General features: G+C 44.8%; 1 protein-coding gene and 1 non-coding gene across 10 annotated transcripts in view; one reads left to right on the plus strand and one right to left on the minus strand.

Moving 5' to 3' along the window:
- Window positions 1-18,833, plus strand: part of PTPRT (protein tyrosine phosphatase receptor type T) — a 793,719-nt gene that overhangs the window by 686,580 nt on the left and 88,306 nt on the right. For 8 of the 9 annotated variants that reach the window (XM_040447029.1, XM_040447037.1, XM_040447032.1 and 5 more), the window contains one exon: window positions 6,023-6,213. In XM_040447029.1, coding sequence (XP_040302963.1) covers window positions 6,023-6,213 — 191 coding nt within the window. The remainder of the gene's footprint in view (window positions 1-6,022; window positions 6,214-18,833) is intronic. The other variant, XM_040447031.1, reaches the window with a different exon arrangement.
- LOC121012618 (small nucleolar RNA SNORA43) lies at window positions 16,285-16,415 on the minus strand. The gene has a single exon (XR_005782197.1). It is a non-coding gene; the product is annotated as a small nucleolar RNA SNORA43 (small nucleolar RNA).

The following is an 18,833-nucleotide window of genomic DNA, read 5'->3' on the forward strand; positions in this document are numbered from 1 at the left end:
CTGTCTCTCTGTCTCTGTCTCTCTCTCTCAAAAGTAAATAAACATTTTTTTTTCAAAACCCAGCCACAAAACACTGTATGCAGTATGATTGCATATATATGACATTCCAGAGAAAGCAACTACTGCAACAGAAAGCAGAGTAATGGTTGCCATATGCCAGGGCCAGGAAGTATTGGGTACTGAATGCAAAGAAAAAGAGAGAAGGTTATTTCACCTGCCGTTGCATTGAGAGACAGTATATCCTGAGTAGATATGAGATGGGGGGGGGGGGGTGTGAATCTACTGTGTCTCAAGAAGTGCAAGTCAGTACACTTACACTAGTTGAAGTCCAGAATTTGGAAATATGGAACACAATTTTCTTACAACATGGCTCCCGAACCCAAGCCAACTACTTCATCTATGCTTCACCAAAGAAATTGCAATCCTTTTCAACCCAAGAGGGAAAATTGCCCTATGTTGAATCAGGTGAAAGGTGATTTTATACAATTTCAGAGATTTTTTTAAAAACTGTGACAAAATGAAGTCTCCATCTTCATACACATATGCAGTGTGATACTGACATAATTAATGGGTATTCCTCCCAAATTCTGATGCTAGGTTAGTTCACCGACTTACATTTTAATGCTATTATAAGTTTATTTTCTTGAGGCTTTACTGATATTTGGTAGCAATGGTGGGGATCAGGCAGCGCCTGCTAGCAGCCAGGGGTCACCTTGAGACGTCTTCCAATGGATCCCATTTAAGGTTACAACGACCTTCTTCCATGATGATAATGGTCATCGCCATCTCTGATGCCAATTACAAATAAAGATCTTAGTAATCTGTCTGAAGTCCCATAGCTAGAAAGTTGTGAGGTTCGTATTTGAAGCCAGATTTTGTCTTCAGGTTCTGTACTCTGACCCTGACACCTGCTGTTGCCACAGCACCCCTGCTGTGTTTGTTCTAATCACGTCTCCACTCTGAGCAGGTGAGCCAGCCTCATCCCCACCTCAAACCTTCTCTCCGGTCCCAGACTCTCCCCTCTCAGCAAGCAGTCTCCAGATACTTACCCATCCACTCTTTGTGCTCTCCTGCCCTAAAGGGTACACAGATTGAGAGGAATTATTTTAGATGAAATAAGAAATAGAAACTATAGGAATTTGGTTGGCTAGTTAAGAAATTGTGTCTTGACTCTGTGGAGGCTTTTGCTCAGAAGAATGACTTGATCAAAGCTGTGTAAAAAGAACTGTGAAGGCAGAAAGACCCCTGGGGAACCTGATGGAATAGTCTTGTCATGGGGACTCAAACTAGGACAGTAACAGCAGGAATAGAGTAAAATATTTAGATGGCCATGGAGTGTATCCTGAAGGAAAGAAGAGAGAAGCCCTAAAAGACTCCCCAGATGCTCTCGCCCGTCTGTGATTCTCATGTGCCAAACAGCACATCTTGTACAACATCAGAACAGCAATGGTTTCTTCCCTGCTCACCCGAAACCAGGCACTTGCAGGCATTATTTCATCAAACCCTCACAACACCTGTCTTCCCTGTATTATAGATGAAGATACTGAGCTCTGAAACTGTAGTCGCTTGGCCAAGATCATCGAGCCCATAACTGGGTGATTAAAAATACGAACCCCATTCTCTCTGATTCTGAGACCCAGACTCACAGCATTTCTCAGGGTCCTGCTCTTCTCATGGGACATGGTCAGGCCATTTCTTAAAAAGTTATATAAACGTTGTAGTGAGCATCAAAAGTAAATGGGCATGTTGCATCCATGGGCTAGAGCTGTCTTACACTAGATCAGTTGTCTCTGAAGTTCACTATAACTCTAAATCAGCTCTCTTTAGAACTTGACTTGGCTCTGGGTAAGTCTGTACACCTGCATTGCCCACTAATCACCTATGCTGTTGAGCCCTGGAAACATGGCTAGTCTGAAGTGAAATAAGACTACACTGAAGCGGGGCACCTGGGTGGTTCCGTCAGTTAAGTGTCCGACTTTGGCTCAGGTCATGATCTTGTGGTTCATGAATTTGAGCCCCACATCAGGCTGTGTGCTGACAGCTCAGAGCCTGGAGCCTGCTTTGGATTCTGTGCCTCCTTCTCTCTCTGCTTCTTCCTCACTCTCACTCTGTGTCTCTCTCAAAAATAAATAAACATTGAAGGAAATTTTAAGCTTACACTGAAGCAAGTGAAAAATTTTGTACATTGGATTTCAAAGCCCTAGTACAAATAAGGAGTGTAAAATATATCATTAATGATTTTATACTGACTGTTGAAATATTACTTTGTGAATTGAGTCAAATAAAATTTATTTTTTAAAATAATTTAACTTAATTCACTTTGCCGTATTTAATGTTGCTACAAGAAAATTTTAAATTACTTATGTGACTTGCATTACATTTCCTTGGACCTCTTTGCCCTATTATGTAACTCAAGTATTCTCCATTTCCCTTCTTCTTTTTCTCTAGATCTGTGCTGCCCAATATAGTAGCCACAAGCCACCATGTGGATATTTAAACTGAAATTAATTAAAATTAAACAGAACTTAAACTTCAGTTCCTCGGTCACATTAGCCGCATTTCACATACTCACGAACTACATGTGGTTAGTGACTGCCATATTGCACAGCACAGATATAGACCATTTCCATCATCATGGGAGGTTCTATCAGACAGAGCCGATATAGGCTGTACATACTTATAGCAAAAAAACCACAGAGGTGGGGTGTGAGTGCCTATAGCTTGAAAAACATTTCTGGAGTGCCCAGCTCCACAGCACATCCCCCTCCCATCTCCCAGGCACCTGTCCCTTCCCACCTTTGTTAGACTTGTTTATACACACCTTATCTCTTTTTCTCTCTTGCAAGGGCTGTGGCATGCTTATCTCCCTCTGAACACACTTTCCTCCACCCTCCTGTATGTATGTGGTATCTAACACCAAGCTTTATACAATATAGGTACTCAGTAAATATTTGTTAACCAGTCGGAGTGGCAATTCCTACCAAGTAATTGGAAATATGTGTCTGGAGGTACAGGGAGATCTATAAGGGGGATTAAAAAAATAGAAAAGGCCAGAAGGAAGGAGAACCAGTAGAGGGACAGAGGAAATAGAGGGACTGTGGTGACCCAGGATCTCCTATGCATTACCCAAAAGCCCCTGACAGGCAACCACAGAAGTTGTTGCAGGGGGACTCACAGGCTTAGGCAACAGCTATAGAAAAAGTGCAAAAGAAATCCAAAATATTATCATGTGATAAATAAACATGCAAAACCCATTAAGGAGAATTCAAAATCGCATGAAAATCAAGGGTCTGGTGAGGAGAAAAATGAGCAGCGTTCTCTCCCAGGGCCAGCTGGTTTGAGTTACATTTTATGAGCAGCATGTGAATTCCAGTGCCCTTGTTGAATTAGCCGCGGAATCGCACGTTAGTTTTAAGGCTCCCACTCGAATAGGAACATCATAACGCTTTTTAATTGGGGCTGATAAAAACGTAGCATTACTTGTAGGTTCCTGAGAGAAGTGAGTTGTGAAATTGGGTTTTCATTAAACCTAATGATGGAAAATTAAGTATAGTGCGTCTGGTGAAATGGGCTGTGATAAAAGGCATCACTTCTGCATTATCGGAGGTTAATAAGGAAATAGGTGAGGTAAGATACATTGGAGAAGGGAGTCCAACTAGTTGAATTAATAAACCTTGAAAGCCCCTTGGTTCTGAGCCTTTACAGCATCATTAGCACTAGCGTTGACATTATTACGAATGTTACAGCAATACAAAGTTGTTAAATTTCAAATGCATTTACTTTCCATTCCAGTGTTGGTTTTGCTGACACCAAGTTTACAATCTGTCTAGCACTGTGTTTAGGGAAAATATCCATATTGGTTTGGGGAACATTTGGCATCTCACAAAATTTGCCAGGTGCCCATTCCTAAGAAGCCTGTCTCTGCCAGGCAGTCTGTCTTCCAGGCAGTCCGTGCCCCAGGTCCTTTGAAAGACCATGGATCTCTGAAGACACCTGTCCCCATGTGTGACGGCAGTTTAGGTGGGAGACACTCACAGGGCTCCAGGCACTGACTCTGGCCCATGCTTTCCTGGGCATCATGAAGTGCAGCATCCAGAGAAGTAAACAGAAATGCCCCTTCTCCATTCCCAACCCCACCATAGGGTCACAGGAGTGATACTCGCCGGAAGGGTGCCCCCTATCTGTGACAGCTGGGGCACCTGCAAGAACTAGTGTGTCCTTAAAGAAAGGAATTCTTCTTAAAACCTTTCAACAGCTTCCCTCTGGCTGGGAGATTCTCACACGTTCACAGCCTTCTTGACCTGCCTCACACCATCTCTGAGAGCTTTGCCCCCATCATGTGCCCACCCATCTCCTCCGCTCCCTCTCGGCCTCCTTCTCTTCCCTCAGTGTGGTTCCCTTCCCCGGCTTCTGTTCTTGTGCTTCAGGTGGTTCTTCTTGTCTGTCTGCCATACTGGACTGTCAAGTCTGGAGGGTGCGGTCTGTGTTGTGTGCATTGCCAGTGCCTACCACAGTCCCTGGCACATTGACAGTGAATTCTCAGTAAATCGGCCTCCTGATCACAAGGGTATGCTGGAGAGTGAAAGCAGCCCCCACATTTGCAAAGCTCTCCATTTAATCAATGCCGTTGAAGATGTACTACATGTTACCTACAGTCCCAGGAGGGAAAGGAAGCAGGATTTTTCTTCTGTGCAGTCCAGAAAGCTGTGCTAACATCTCACGTAGACCCTTCTTCCTTGTACATAAGCCTGTACGCTCTAGGTCTTTTTGTTGGCAATCCTTCCTTACTAGGAACAGTTTAGCTCTTGCTGTCACATAGGAGATTCCACTTCCACATACAGAAGCAATGTCTGAGGGATTATTATGACATGAGCAACAAACAGGGAACACGGATTTTGAAAAGACAAGTTGCAGAAAGTCAGGAATATACACTGAAGCCTCCCTGGGAGTGACTGTGGCATAGGCTTAATGGGGTCTGTGTGGGTACCTTAATGTGCCTGAAAACACCAGGATCATCATCTATGGCAGTTCTGATCTTATACATGCCACAACTGGAGGCTCTGGGGCATAGACAGTCCATGACTTTGGGAGGAGGTTGAGGAAACCAAGCCTAGATGGTTGTGAACTGGCCCTGAAAGATCAACAATGTATGCTTGGCAGGGAGTCTGTAGGGCAAGCATGTGGCTGTCCTGGCCTGAGGGGAACAGAGGAATTCAAATCTCCCCCCGGCATGCATCAGTTTCAGTGGGGGGGGGGGGTGCGGTGAGCCAGCAGAGGGCAGTTAGCGTGACTCAGTGGGTATAGAGATTATTATCAAGGAGAGTACAGATCTTATATCAAGGAGAGATTCGATAAAGGAGATGGGGCATAGGACCCAGGCCTGGGAGAAGTAGCTGGCAGGACTGAAGGAAGAGGTTCGGCGACACTCCTGGATCAAGAGTGTGAACTGGTGGGGAAACTAGATAGTAGACAGAAGCCAAGCACGTTGCAGAGCCCAGAGCTGGAGAGAGCAGCTGAGGGGGTCAGGGTCCAAGACTGGCATCAGTTCCTCCCAAGGATGTAGGCAGATGGAGCAGGAGCAGACACATGGCTCTGGTCTCCAGAGACCTGGGCTCTCCCCACTTGCAAGCAGGCACCAGAGATGATTTCCAGGCATCCTATTTCCTAAACTGCTGTCTGGCTTCTCACTGGCTCTGAGATCGGCCCTAATTGGCCAAGACCACCCTCTCAAGCCTGGAGGAAGGACTGAGACAGGCAGAGGATGGCAGCCAACCTGGAACTTGGTCACTGCTCCATCGATAAGCACCCTTGAAATAGAAACAAACCCAGGGTTATTGTGTTCATTGGTTCGTTTGTTGTTTTAATTTTTAAATCTGCCACCACAGCCATGCGAGGGAAGCAGTGTCCTCAGCTTCCTGATCACTTGAGTCCTGAGTTAGTTCCCCTGCCCTGGGGGGTGGTGGAGAGGACAGAGGACAAAACTCTCATAGGTGATATGTGCTTTGCCCCCTTCTCTTTGAAGCAGATGGCAGCCGTGGGGAGCTGTCCCAGCCCACCCTCACGATCCAGACTCACCCCTACCGGGCCTGCGACCCTGTGGAGATGAGCTATCCCCGGGACCAGTTCCAGCCTGCCATCCGGGTGGCGGACCTGCTGCAGCACATCACCCAGATGAAGAGAGGCCAGGGCTATGGGTTCAAGGAGGAATATGAGGTAAGAGACCACCCTGTGGAGAAACTTCCTGATGGGCACAAAGGCTTCATGGGTGCTGAATCCTTGCGACTCAAAGGATGGTTCCCAGGCCAGCAACAACAGCATCGCTTGGGAGTGTGTTGGAAAGGCACCATCCCAGTCCCCACTCAGACCTACTGAATCAGTTTGGATTCCTGCCTTCCTTCAATAGGAAGATGGAAAGGATCAAGTCCCATATCCCACCTGTTGTAAAAAAAAAAAAACCCAAAAAAGCCAGCCAGTCTCTCCTGCCAGTGATTTCCGGGAGACTTGCTTGCTCGTAGTCCCCTCTGGGCCCATTACCTTGCTTCTGCTGTGTTCTCAACACCGACCGCCTGAGTCACTTTCACCTCTGATATCTGCTTCTCTCTCTTTGTACCTTCTCCTCACCCTGGCTTTGGACATCCCTTCTCTCCCTCCCCAAGGCAACTCCAGTGCAGAGGACTTGTGAGTAGTGGCTGTTACTGAGGTTTGGGGAATAACAGAAGGATTGCAGCAAAGTACAGGAAGTGCCTGAATAAAAGTCCTTCTGAGGTTCCGGCCTCCTGACAGGTCTCTGTCCACTCTGTCCCCAAAGTTCTTTGTAGTATCCTCAAATTTTTCCTTTTTTTTTCAATTTTTCCCAGCATCCAGGAAAAGAATTCCCACGCTCCCCCCACACTCATTTGTTTATGCAAAACAGTTTAGTTTTCTCCATCTCCCTCCTTTTGCTTCAGACCTTGCCCCTCAGGCCTCACCTTTTACAAAGAAGAAAATAAAATAGAAGGAAAAATTCATTAAGATGTTTTCCTGAACTAAAGAGTACCACCTCACTCCCCAGGAAGAATTTTGCAAGCCTCCTTGTGCAGCCAGCTTTGAAAACAACATTTCTTTCTTTACTTTTCCTTTCCTCTCTCTCCCCCTCTCCTCCTTCCTTCCCAAAATATCTTTCGAGTGTCTACTGTGTGCCAGGCTCTGAGTTATGTGTACTAGTTTTTGTAGGGTTTTTTTTTCACATGCACCATGTTCCCCAAATATGCTAGGGTCGGTAACACTGTATGCAGTGCAAACGCATTGACTAAGACTCTACATATTTGGAATTCTTGATAGTGCAGACTAAGTTTATCTCTCAGACTATATTCTGAGAAAGAGCTTACAAAGCAGTATTTCAGAAGCTATGTGAGCTCATGAAATTGTGCTAAACTTGGGGGGAGGGGCAGGCTGCTGAGTCCAGACAGCCAGATTCCAGTACAATAAACTGTGTGATATTAACATATCATTTTGCTACCTGAGTTTTAAATTCTTTATTAGTTGAATGGAGAGTTTGGATAAGGTGATGTCTAAGGACCTCTCTGGTCCTAAAATTTTACGAGAGTATAAAACACGGTGGCAAGGGGCATGTTTGACACATTTATGAGAACAAAAACGTTTATGTCCATGGATGTGAGTAATTACCAGCTCAGGAGAACTTGCGCTTAATTTCAAATATGATCCCAGTAAAATAGCATTTTTTCATATCCTCAATCCACAAATTTGGGGAGGAAATCGGGGTGATATTTGGAGGAAATGGTCTCATCACTGCTCATCCCTGGGCCTTACTTCCTAGGGGGTTTGTTGAATGGTCCCAGTCCCTGAAAGTGTGGAGGTGTACATGGGTATGTGCTTATACACACCTGTGTACACATATCTTTGGTGAGTGAATGACAGGAGACAGTGTGCTGTTGGTAAAGGCATATTCAATGTCATGATGGTTTATAAGTCATTAGTCATACTATTTCATTTAAGGTTCCAATAGCATGAAGGGAGACTGGGGATTTATCAGAAAGGGGAAGAAATAGTCAAAGACTGAGAAACACTGTTCTAAGAAACTGAGGTCTAAAATTTGAAAACAAAAAAACAAATACATTTGACTACTTTAGTGCATTTCCTTCCAGGGTAATATCTTTTTGGAAAGTACATCCCTGTGTGGTATGATTTGGATTGATTTTTTTTTATTTATTTTTCTGCCTTTTTACATTTCCCAAACTTTCTGGAGTGGAAATGATGTGTTTTTATAATATAACAATACATTTTGCTCCATCATTTAGACCCCAAACAGAAATATCACTTAGTGGACTAGTCCTGCCTTCACTTCGTTCAAATTATATTAACCAGTTAACTTGAATGTTTAGCTTCCAGTTAATACATTTTCTGATTAGCAGGAGGTTAAGTGGGAAGCAGCCTTATTTAATGGGAATCTTCCCACAATCTGCCAGTCCCCTTTCCTAGACATTAGGTGGATATGGCTTTGATCATCAAAGCACCCATGATGTCTGGAATCTACATAGTGGGCCTACGAGCCGCAGGTTTGCTTGAAGACAATGCCCTGTTGTAATCACAAGGATCCTGAGCCTCCACTCCTACTCTTAAACCAACATGTTTTGTGCTCTTTCTTGCCTATGACTCCTGCTCAGCTTTTTTCATACAAATGGGTGGGTTTGACAAGTTGACATATAAGGGACCTCTCAGCTATAGCAAACTGTGTCTTCTAAAATTCAGTTCAGCTATACAGTCACATAAATTTGTTCAATAAATATTCACTGAGTATTTACCATTCCCAAGGAGCGTTCTACATATTTGGATACAGAATTGAACAAATTGGACAAAGATTCATTCCCTCATGAAACTTGTGTTCTAGCAAGAGAAACAAGAAATCAATTACAGACTTAAAAACAAGTTATTTTATTAAAAGCCTTGGAGAAGACATTTACTGCTCTTCAATCTAGACCTGAGCTAATGTTGGAACAGATGAAGTGTGTGTACCTTTGACACTTCAGTAATATTCTCTGGTTTTTCAACAAGAGGACAGAGAAATGTCTTACAAATGCATATTGATGTGAAAGGCTAGTTTCACCTTTCTTGATGCCTCACAAATAAGGGGAAATGGCTTGTGAATAGTGTAACTATAAAACAAAAATAATTATAATTGAAAATTCAGACAAAAAAGACAAGTCATTTCACAACAATTCACTTAATATGTTAGTAAATAATATGTTCAACAGTGAAACATACTATTTGCTGTGCTACACACTATCCCAAATCTTAATGACGTGAAACAACCAATTTACTGTGCTCATTGATTCTGTGGGTCAGAAACTTGGACGTAGCACAACAGAGTCTGCCTCTGCTCCTTGATGTGTGGAAACCTTGACGTGGAAGCCTCTAAGGCTGGGGCTGTAATCATCAGAAAGTGTCTTCGCTTTCATATCTAGTGATTGCTGCAGGCTGTCCCCTGGGGTCTCAGCTAGGATTGTCATCTGGAACACCTACACACGGCCTCTTCAGGTGGCCTGGACTTCCTCACAGCATGGGATCCTGACGATGCTGGACTTCATACATAGTAGCTCATAGGTCCAAAGGTGAGCCTCTTAGCTAACTAACAGTAGAAAGTACATCATCCTTTGTGACCTAGACTCGGGCATCACACAGCATCGCTACTACCTCATCGTATTGGTTATAAGCAAGTAATAACTGCCTATATTCTAGGGAAGGGGAATTAAACTCCCTCTCTTGATAGATGGAGGGGCAATTGCAAGATTCTACAAGAGAATGCAGAACAGGAAATACTGAACAATACAATCATCTTTGGATGATACACACTGCCACAAGTACCATGGAAAAAGAAAGGATAGAGCAAGGAAGGGAGATAGTATATTCCAGGGACGTAGAGTAAACAGGGTTCCAGTATTAAATAGGGTAGAAAGGTAGTCTTTAATTAAAAGAAAAGTTTTGAGCAGATACATGGTGGAAGAAATCTAGAGGCAGAAAGGTCCAGATCAAGGGAGTACGAGGAGGTCAAAGGTGGTATGAGTAGAGTGAACAAGGAGTAAAAGTAATAAAAGATGACATTGGAGAAATAAAGGGGGAATCTGACCATGTAGTGCCTCCTAAGCCATTTTAAGGACTTTGGCTTTTACTCTGAATGAAATGGAAAGCCACTGCAGAGGTTTGAGAAAACAAATAACTATTTCACATTACTTTGAAATGTTCATTCCAGCTACTGTGTTGAGAAGAGACATAAGTAGGCAAGAGTCAAAGCAGGGAGACCAGTTAAGAAGCCATGGCAGTAACCCAGGCAAGAGGCAATGGTGACACCACCAAGGTGTAGCAGTGGAGGTGGTGAGAAATGGTTGGATTCTGAACATAGCTTCCAGACAGAACCAACAGGGTTTCCTAATGCATTAGCATGGTGTGTGAAAGAGAGAGAGAGGCTTCCAGACAAAACCAACAGGGTTTCCTAATGCATTAGCATGGTGTGTGAAAGAGAGAGAGAGGATTCAAGGGTGACTCCGGGGCTATTACTTGAACCACTGGGAGGATGGAGTTGCCACTACCAGATATAGGGAAGCTGCAGGGAGAACAGACTCAGGGCCAATGGAACAATCAGGAGTTCAATTTTGAACTGAGTTTGAGATGTCCATTAGACATGTTAGTGAAGATGGAAAGTAGGTAATTGGACATACGAGTCTGGAATTTGGGAAAGAAGCCTGAGCTAAGGAGAAAACTTTGGGAGTTGCTGTCATATAGATGATATTAAAGCCACAAGCCCTTGCTTCGAGGTCACGAAGCAAGTGAGCATTGATTGACAGAGATGATAACCAAGGATGAGCCTTGCGGAATGTCAATTCAAAGATGTTTGAGGACTCTCCATAGGCCAGATGTTTTACTAGGCTCTAGGAACTGAGAGGAGACAGAGCCCTTGCCTTCTGGGAGAACTTAGAGCCTATTCTTAGACACAGACATATGAACTGATCACTTCAGTATCTTGAGAAAAAGTCACAATAGAGTACTGTGGGAACCCTTGTGGGTGGTGTGCATGAAACCTAGCCTGGGGATGGATGGCTGTTGGCTTTCTGGAACACATAAAGCCTAAACCAAAGCTTGAGAAATACGAATCACCAAATTCGAAAGCAGGGAAGGCTGTTCTGGGCAGAGGGACTAGAAGAGTCTGTGGCATGGAGGTATGCATAGCAGGTTGAATTATGAGAACCAGAAGCAGTTTGGTACAAAACTATGTTTGGCATACAAAGCATGGAGGGAGATAGGGCTGGAACTATCAGTAGGAGTGGGCTGGGGTGGTGAAGCAAGGGGATATTTTTCAGGCTAAGTAAGGAGTTTGGATTCTATTCTAGAGGTCATGCAGAGCCATGGAACGGAGCAGCATTTTTTAAAGTTGAATTCACATTCTAGATGTAACTGTCTGGCATTGATCAGAGCAGGGAGACCAGAGGCAGGTAGGCGGCTGGGACAGTAATTGAAGGAAAAGATGGAATTGCTCAAACCAGGAGACTGGGCCCAGAGCCCAGAGAAGCCCACACACGTTCTCTCCTGTAGAGACACAGAATCAGTTCGTGCTCTTTGGCATGTAAACGTGAGTCTCTCAATATGTATTTTAAGTTCAATGACTTGAAGTCATATATGAGTTGTTCTGAGTTAATAGTCAAAATGCCTGGATTCAAGTCCTATCTCTTTAATTAAGTATCTGGGTGACCTTGGGCAGGTCATTCTCCTGCTCTGGGCCTCCATTTCCATATTTATGCAATAAAGGAAAAAAGGGGTTGGTCAGAGTGATCCAAACAATGCTTATGTCCTGCATATTTTGTGAGCCTAAGGAGGAACTGATTGTCCTGGACTGATAGTCCAGCTAGACCCCTTTCTGGGGCTGCCACCCCCATAGTTACATGTCAAGTCCCAGCAACCGTGGTTGACCAGGGGCCTTGGGTTCCTAGGAACTCAAGGAGACCCAAGGCTAATTAACCTCACCTGTCATACAAATAGGAAGTTTGGAGGTTTTCAGTCTTGGCCACACATTAGAATTACTTAAGGAAGTTTTAAAAATGCCAATGCCTAGGCTGTCCTTCAGATTAATTAGAATTCCTAGAGGTGGGATCCAGAGATCTATATTTTCTAAGCTCTCCGGATAACTATAATTACTTTCAAGGTTGAGGGATGCTGGCCTAAGGAGACTCCTTGGAGTCCCCAGAGCATGCCCTGCCTGTGCCCCCAGACCTATCACCTCACTACTCTCCTTGATGCTGGTCACATCTGATGCCATGGGGCATGTGATCGCCACTCACAGAGGTGATAGAGCACAGCCATGTTGAAACTAAGGGGCTTCTGCTCATGATCTTGGACTGCAGAGTCTTCTTCCCTCTTTCCTGTCCTGTTTTCCCAGCCCAGTTTCTCCTACCCTCCCCAGCTACAAAACAAAAGTCTTAGCACACTAACAAATGCTAAGAGATGTTGGCTGGAGAGAAGAGTTGCCTAAAGCCCAGACATCATCGTGGTCAGAAGAGCAGCAGGCTCAAGGAAGATGAGGAACAACAGGAAGGGGTGACTTTGTCATGGGGAGAAGGGAAGCCTATTAATCCCAGTTCAATCCAGCCAGTCTGTCATCGTAATGAATGATGAGCCCAGTAGGGTGACCAGAAGGTATCTGGTTATTATAGCCCCATGAAGACTATTTAAGGCAACAAGGAACAGCTGTGAGGAATAGGATACAGCCTAATGAAGAGCAAACATTTGTTCATTCTCCAGCTCTGGAAAGACACATTGCGTGCATGGCGTCTGTTGGGTGAAGCCAGTGTTGTCATGTGTCTGCTAGTCGTCTGTGGGTGACACTGGCAGGCAGCCTTCGGATGGGACATAACCATAAAGATGGATGCTTCAGGATGCCCCAGTGCCCTCTTGTCTGCTCGGAGCCACCTGAACAGAGGCAGAATAGACCTTCACAACTTTTCTCTCCTCGGTTGACGAGGTTAGTCACAGAGCATCCCACTGCAGGTGATTCCTGAGAGATCTGGTCTACCTCTTCAATAGTTTACGAGTGAGAAGAGAGATTCTGAGGAGGGGCCTGGGGAGTTAGCAGATGCCCCAGGGCATGAAAGGGAAAACCATGGCTGTTCTCCAACTGTGGGAACTCATAATGACCAAAATAGGAAGACTTGGATTCCACCTGCTCATATCACTCTACTCCTCATGGGTTAAACTGAGGAGAAAACGGGCCATTTCCGGAGGGTGGCCCAAAGATATCAGTAACCCACGTGGGTTCAGACTTGAAAGATTTTCTAGCAGGAATAAAACTCATGTAGGAGAGACTATTAATGCAGTGTTTTCCTTTGAGCTTATTTTTACTTTTCTACTTAGAATTCTGTTTGGAACCCAAAAAACAGTATTTTCTGTGTTTGGTATGAGAGCCCTCCCCAACCAAGCAAGCAATTTTCAGATGGTACCAGAGAAAAATTCCCTTGACTAAGAGTCAAGACTTGGTTTTCAGTCTGTTTCTGACATGCTGGGTGGTCTTGGACAAGATTGCTCCCTCCCTGGGTCCCCACTTATCTCCTGTGAGATATTTGGCTGTGTGGAGTGGACTCCTGAAGCTTCCACTTCATTTGGCCAGAAACACTTACTGAGTACCTACTGTGTACCTTACCTTACACTGTTTGGAGACCTAGAGATCATTAGAAAGCTCAGCAAAGGAAATAAGAAACCCTACGTTAAAGGAAGATGGTGGTCTTAGTACACCATGTACTTCTATAACAAACTCTAGTTAAAATGCTTTGTAGCATGTGGGGAAGGGCAGTCCAGGATGAGTGTGTGGGAGGGTGGTAGTATTGTTTATTTTTGCTTTTTGTCAGTTATTACTGTCAAGATCAATCAGAATCTTGACAAAAGATGAGACACTGCATTGAAGAAGAGTAGAAGAAGGCTGGGTAGAGGAAAAGGATGGGTGGCAGAGGGAATCTTGTGCTCAGGGTCTTGGAAAAAAATCATTGACATGTTTCAAACCACTTCTTAGAAGGGAAACATAGTTGTTTGCCCATGAAAAAAGAGAAATAAAAATGAAGCCAGGTGGGGAATTCACACCCTTTGCCTAGTTTTCCTGGACAGAATTAACAAGGCAGTAGTTTAACAGCCCTCCCTCAACTCTGGCTGACTCTGTTTCAGGGAGAGCTGTTGGCCCAGAGACAGCCACGCAGAAGCTCGTGCATGAAGACAGAGACAGTATGTGGAGGGGTCCAACAGTCTGTAGCCTAGAATGGGATGCAGGAATCCCCCAGATCATGGTCTCAGAGCTGGGAGGAAAAGAAGGACCCTAGTGTGAGCTTCTGTGTTAGACTATCGGCCTCATGAAGGCATGGACCGGGTCTTACTCATCTCTCTTCTCTGAAGCATCTGCAAAATAGTATATAAATACTAACTATTAACTTAATGGAATTACAGAGTGCTGGCAGAAATCTTTGTAATTAAGAATAGTTCCGTCCGGGGCAGGGGGCAGGGGGTGGGAAGCAGTATTGCTTAAAGAAAGATACCAACGTAGAAAGACTCGCACATCTCTCGCTGTCTCTATAGGTACACTGAGTATCTGCCTTAAAATCTAAGTTGACTCTTCCCCAGGAACGTGTTGTTTCTGTTTACCTTACTGCCGAAGACAGTGGCTCTCAAACTGTGATGGGTGTCAGAATCACCTGGAGAGTTAGTAAAGAACATTAGGACACAATGATAGGACATAGGTCCCATCATTGACACGGGACAGGACCCAGCCCTCTGCATTTAACCAAATTCTGTAAGGAGATTTGAATCACTACCAGTTTGAGAAACACTGCCCTAAAATTTGTTTTTAAAAGAGACCTTGTAGCTTTTCAGGGGACTTTTTAAATGGTGCTTTGTGACTCTGCACACGGACACACGTGTACTCAGCTATTCCACCTTGATCAAAGCTCCTGTCACAGACAAGTACCCCATCTTGCTGCCATCTGATTTTCTACTCAGCTTCCCCAGCAGAACTCATAAATTACCGTCTATTTAGTGACATGGTCGCAATAATATTTGCTCTCCTGATGCCACTCTGAGTAGATATCATCAGTCATCCTCTCCTGCCTTCTCTATCCACATTTATAATCCCTAAGGCATGTGGTTTTCAGCCCAGAAAGAAGCATTCATTGCGAGCTTAGCCTCTGCCAGGGCCACCACTAATTCATGCAACTCCTTAGAGTGAAATAGCAAAAGGTTCACCTGTCTCAAGATGCCTGTTCATATAATATATCCAGAAATTTACATGCCTACCAGATGTATCATGCTTCCTTAGATGTGATGCTCTTGCTTTGTGCACAACCAGTACAGCCATCCACAGCGGCCCTTGCCATCTACCAGCTAACCGTGGACTTCAGTAAGTGTGGGTGTTTACCGAACTCATGGACCTCAGCTGAGATGAGACCTTGGGCTTCCTGAACAGCTCATACAACTCTTTCTCACTTCCTGAATACTCGCTGTTACCTGTTTTTAGGGTGAACGATTTGTCCTGGTTTGTCCAGGATGGTCCAAGGTGTTTTTTAATTTTTTTAAGTTTATTTATTTATTTTGAGAGAGAAAGAGAACACAAATGGGGTAGAGAGAGAGGGAGAGAAAATCCCAAGCAGGCTCCACACTGACAGCCCAGAGCCCAACATGGAGCTCGAACTCACGAACCATGAGATCACGACCTCAGCCGAGATCAAGAATCAGATGCTTAACCGAATGAGCCACCCAGGTGCCCAGGATGGTCCCAGTTTTAAAACAAAAGTCATACATCTTGGGGAGCCCTGTGGTCCAAGGCAAACCAGGATGGATGTTGTAAGGAGCCCCCATGTTTGGTCTTGTGACAGTAAACTGGATGTTTCCGATCAAAGGGAGGCAGGGAGTAAATTCCAGAAGTCAGCCACAGGCACTCAAGAGCACATTCTTGGGCAAGACTGGGATGGAAGAGTCTCCCATACCTACTGTGTGCCAGGCATGGTGTTAGGAGCCCACCAGCTATTTTGGGTAGTTTCTAATCATCACAGAACTCCATGGGGTGTATTTGTTTTTCATTTTTTTAATTTGCATGCTATAAAATCCATTTTGTGGGGAAGGAGGGAGGTGTACCGCTCTATGAATTTTAACAAATGCACAGAGTCATGTAAACAACAGGATATATGAGAGTTCCATGGTCAAAAAAAATAGTCAAACCTTTCCCCCACCCTAACCTGAAGGGTGTTGTTTTTTTTTTTTTTTCTGGCTTGTTAGGCTACAAATCATTCTTAGTGGTCACCGTTCTGAGCACTGAGCATAGAAATAGCCACTTTCTCTTTGCCCCAGTGTCACAGGTGCAGCAAAGCAGAGCAGCTGTTCTCACCCACTGAGCCACCCAGCCTGGAGGCCTGGCTCAGAAACATGGCAGAGCTGTGAAGGGTGTACTATTGACTCAACTTTTAGAAAGTTTATTGAGACTGGAAGTGATGGAATATTCATTCTAGTGTGTCTGCCTTTTGCAAAGCCCTGCCTTTCCCCTGACTCATATGCACAGTGGGTGGGCAAGAGGTATTCTTGACAAGATAAATGAATGAAAGACCCAGGTAAAATGGTGCATCCTTGGTAAAGACTCTCTGGAGTCTTCCCTCCACTGAGAGAATGCCATGGTGGGCAGGGATGCAGGGAAGTCCTGGCCAGCTGGACTGCTTAGGCAGGAAGGAGGCCCTCGGCTGTGCCCGAGGCATCAGCCAGGAACTGCCTGGTCAGCATTCTCTGGGCCTGGTTTTGCTGTACCCCAGGGCGTATCATATCCAATTATCTCCAGGAATACAGTCAAGCCAAAGGGAGGAAGAGGGGAATCATAAGTGACAGAATCTGCTGAGGATAGTGAGTGAACAGGTAAATGAAATGGACCAGGACACTCTCAGCCTTGAATTGGAGGTGAGTTGCTCTTGGAAGCTCTGTGTTTTGACGTCTCACTATTTGGGCATAACTCAAAGAAGCGTAGGTACAACGAAGAGTGTCCAAAGAAGGATAGCAAGCTCCAGAAAGGACCCTCATATCTCAGGAGGGCCAAACCAATAGGTAGAAGGAACCAGCCAGGCATCAGGGGGCAATTCTTAGAGCAGGGACCAGAAGTAGTAAGTGGGGAAATAGGTAGGTTGAACAAACCTATGAACTGATTCAGCACAGCAGAGCCCATGACCCCTACTGTGGTCTCGATAGGTACAATGAGTGTCTGGCTTACTGAGTTCCATGGCTGGGAGCGAGGACGGATGGGTGGGCAGGTGGGTTGCAGTCACAGGGAGAGTTAGTCTGGAGTAGGCACCAGAAAATAATTTTATCCCAAAGTCTGTGAAGCCCATGAACAACGGCGAAGGGAGGGTTTGAGACACAAGAGCTCTTACCGCTTATCATGCTGCTGGTACTGGCTCAGCCTCCTCACCTTAAAAAATGTTCAAAGCATTTTCATCCACCTAGAAGAAAACATATTCTTGGTGTTGGTCCACTGACTGCCATTCTGAGCTATACCCTCCCCATCCACATTTTGCATCACTCGCTTGCTCTCATCCTCAGGCCCCGGAGAATGCCCCTTCAAGTTCTAGAACACACCAAGCTCATTCCATCTCAAGGCCTCTGCACTTGCTCTTCCCTCAGCCCTGGAACATTCTTCCCCCAGCTCTTGCCATGGCTGGCTGCTGCTCATCATTTAGTTTTCAACCCAAAGGTGTCCATAAGAGACAAGTAGGAATACACCTGGAGTTGAACAAGCCGGGTTTAAAACCTGCAGGACATCTCAGGAAGAGGATGTGAGAAAGGCCTCCCAGGCTATGGGCTATGTCAGGTGATTTGGGGCTTTGTTCTGGATTGGATGTTGTTAGGAAGTGGTAAGATTGGGTACCTTGATAGATCTTAATTCTAAGAAAGGGACGCCAGACAGAAGCCAAAGCTATAAGTGGCAGAGAAGCAGCCATAACTTATATTAGCCAGGATAGGGGGATTTTTTTTATTTATTTATTTATTTATTTATTTATTTATTTATTTATTTATTTATGGTTTGGACAATGTTCATATGTTTCTGTGTTTAGATATGACTACACAGTGGTCATGTTTTTGCCTTGCCCCGACCTGGTCTCAGAGAAGCCTTGTCTGGTGTTGCAATTTTGCGAAATTGTTTATGTACAACAGTAACACAGCAAGGTCCAGCTTTGAGTGCCAGGCCAGCTGCTGGAAGTCATGGGCTGTTTCTTTCCTTCTCAAATGTCTCCCGTTTTGAAAGGTCCTGCACAATCCACTCAATCTGAATGGTCTCTTCTTCCTAGTTGTCTCTCCCGGCCCCTTATTTATCGCCTTTACAGCACTGGTTCTAAGCAGTTATTATCTTGTCTGTTTATTGTCCACACCTTCCCACAACTAGAGCAAAGTTCATGAGATCTTGTGTGCCGTGACCATTGCCGTTATTTCTGGGACCTAACATCCAGATGGTCACTACCGGGGAAAGGAGGAAGAGAGGGAGGGTGGGAAGGAGGCAGAAGGGGCAGATTCACTCAGCTTGCATTCCTAGTCAAGTCATTTCCTGTTTCTGGACCTTACTTGACTGATCTCTAAAGTGAGGCAATAGTTTTCTCAAAAGAACCTGCCAGGTGTGACTTTTGAGGATTCTATGAATACCACAGCTCAGACCTCCAGGGATGAGGACATCCCCAAATGCATCCTTCGGGACCGAAAAAAAAAAAGAAAAAGGAAGGAAGGAAGGAAGGAAGGAAGGAAGGAAGGAAGGAAGGAAGGAAGGGAGGAAGGGGAAAAGAAAAGAA

Source organism: Herpailurus yagouaroundi, unplaced genomic scaffold (assembly GCF_014898765.1).
Source record: "Herpailurus yagouaroundi ecotype Mexico unplaced genomic scaffold, PumYag 196, whole genome shotgun sequence".
NCBI classification, from domain to species: Eukaryota; Metazoa; Chordata; class Mammalia; order Carnivora; family Felidae; genus Herpailurus; species Herpailurus yagouaroundi.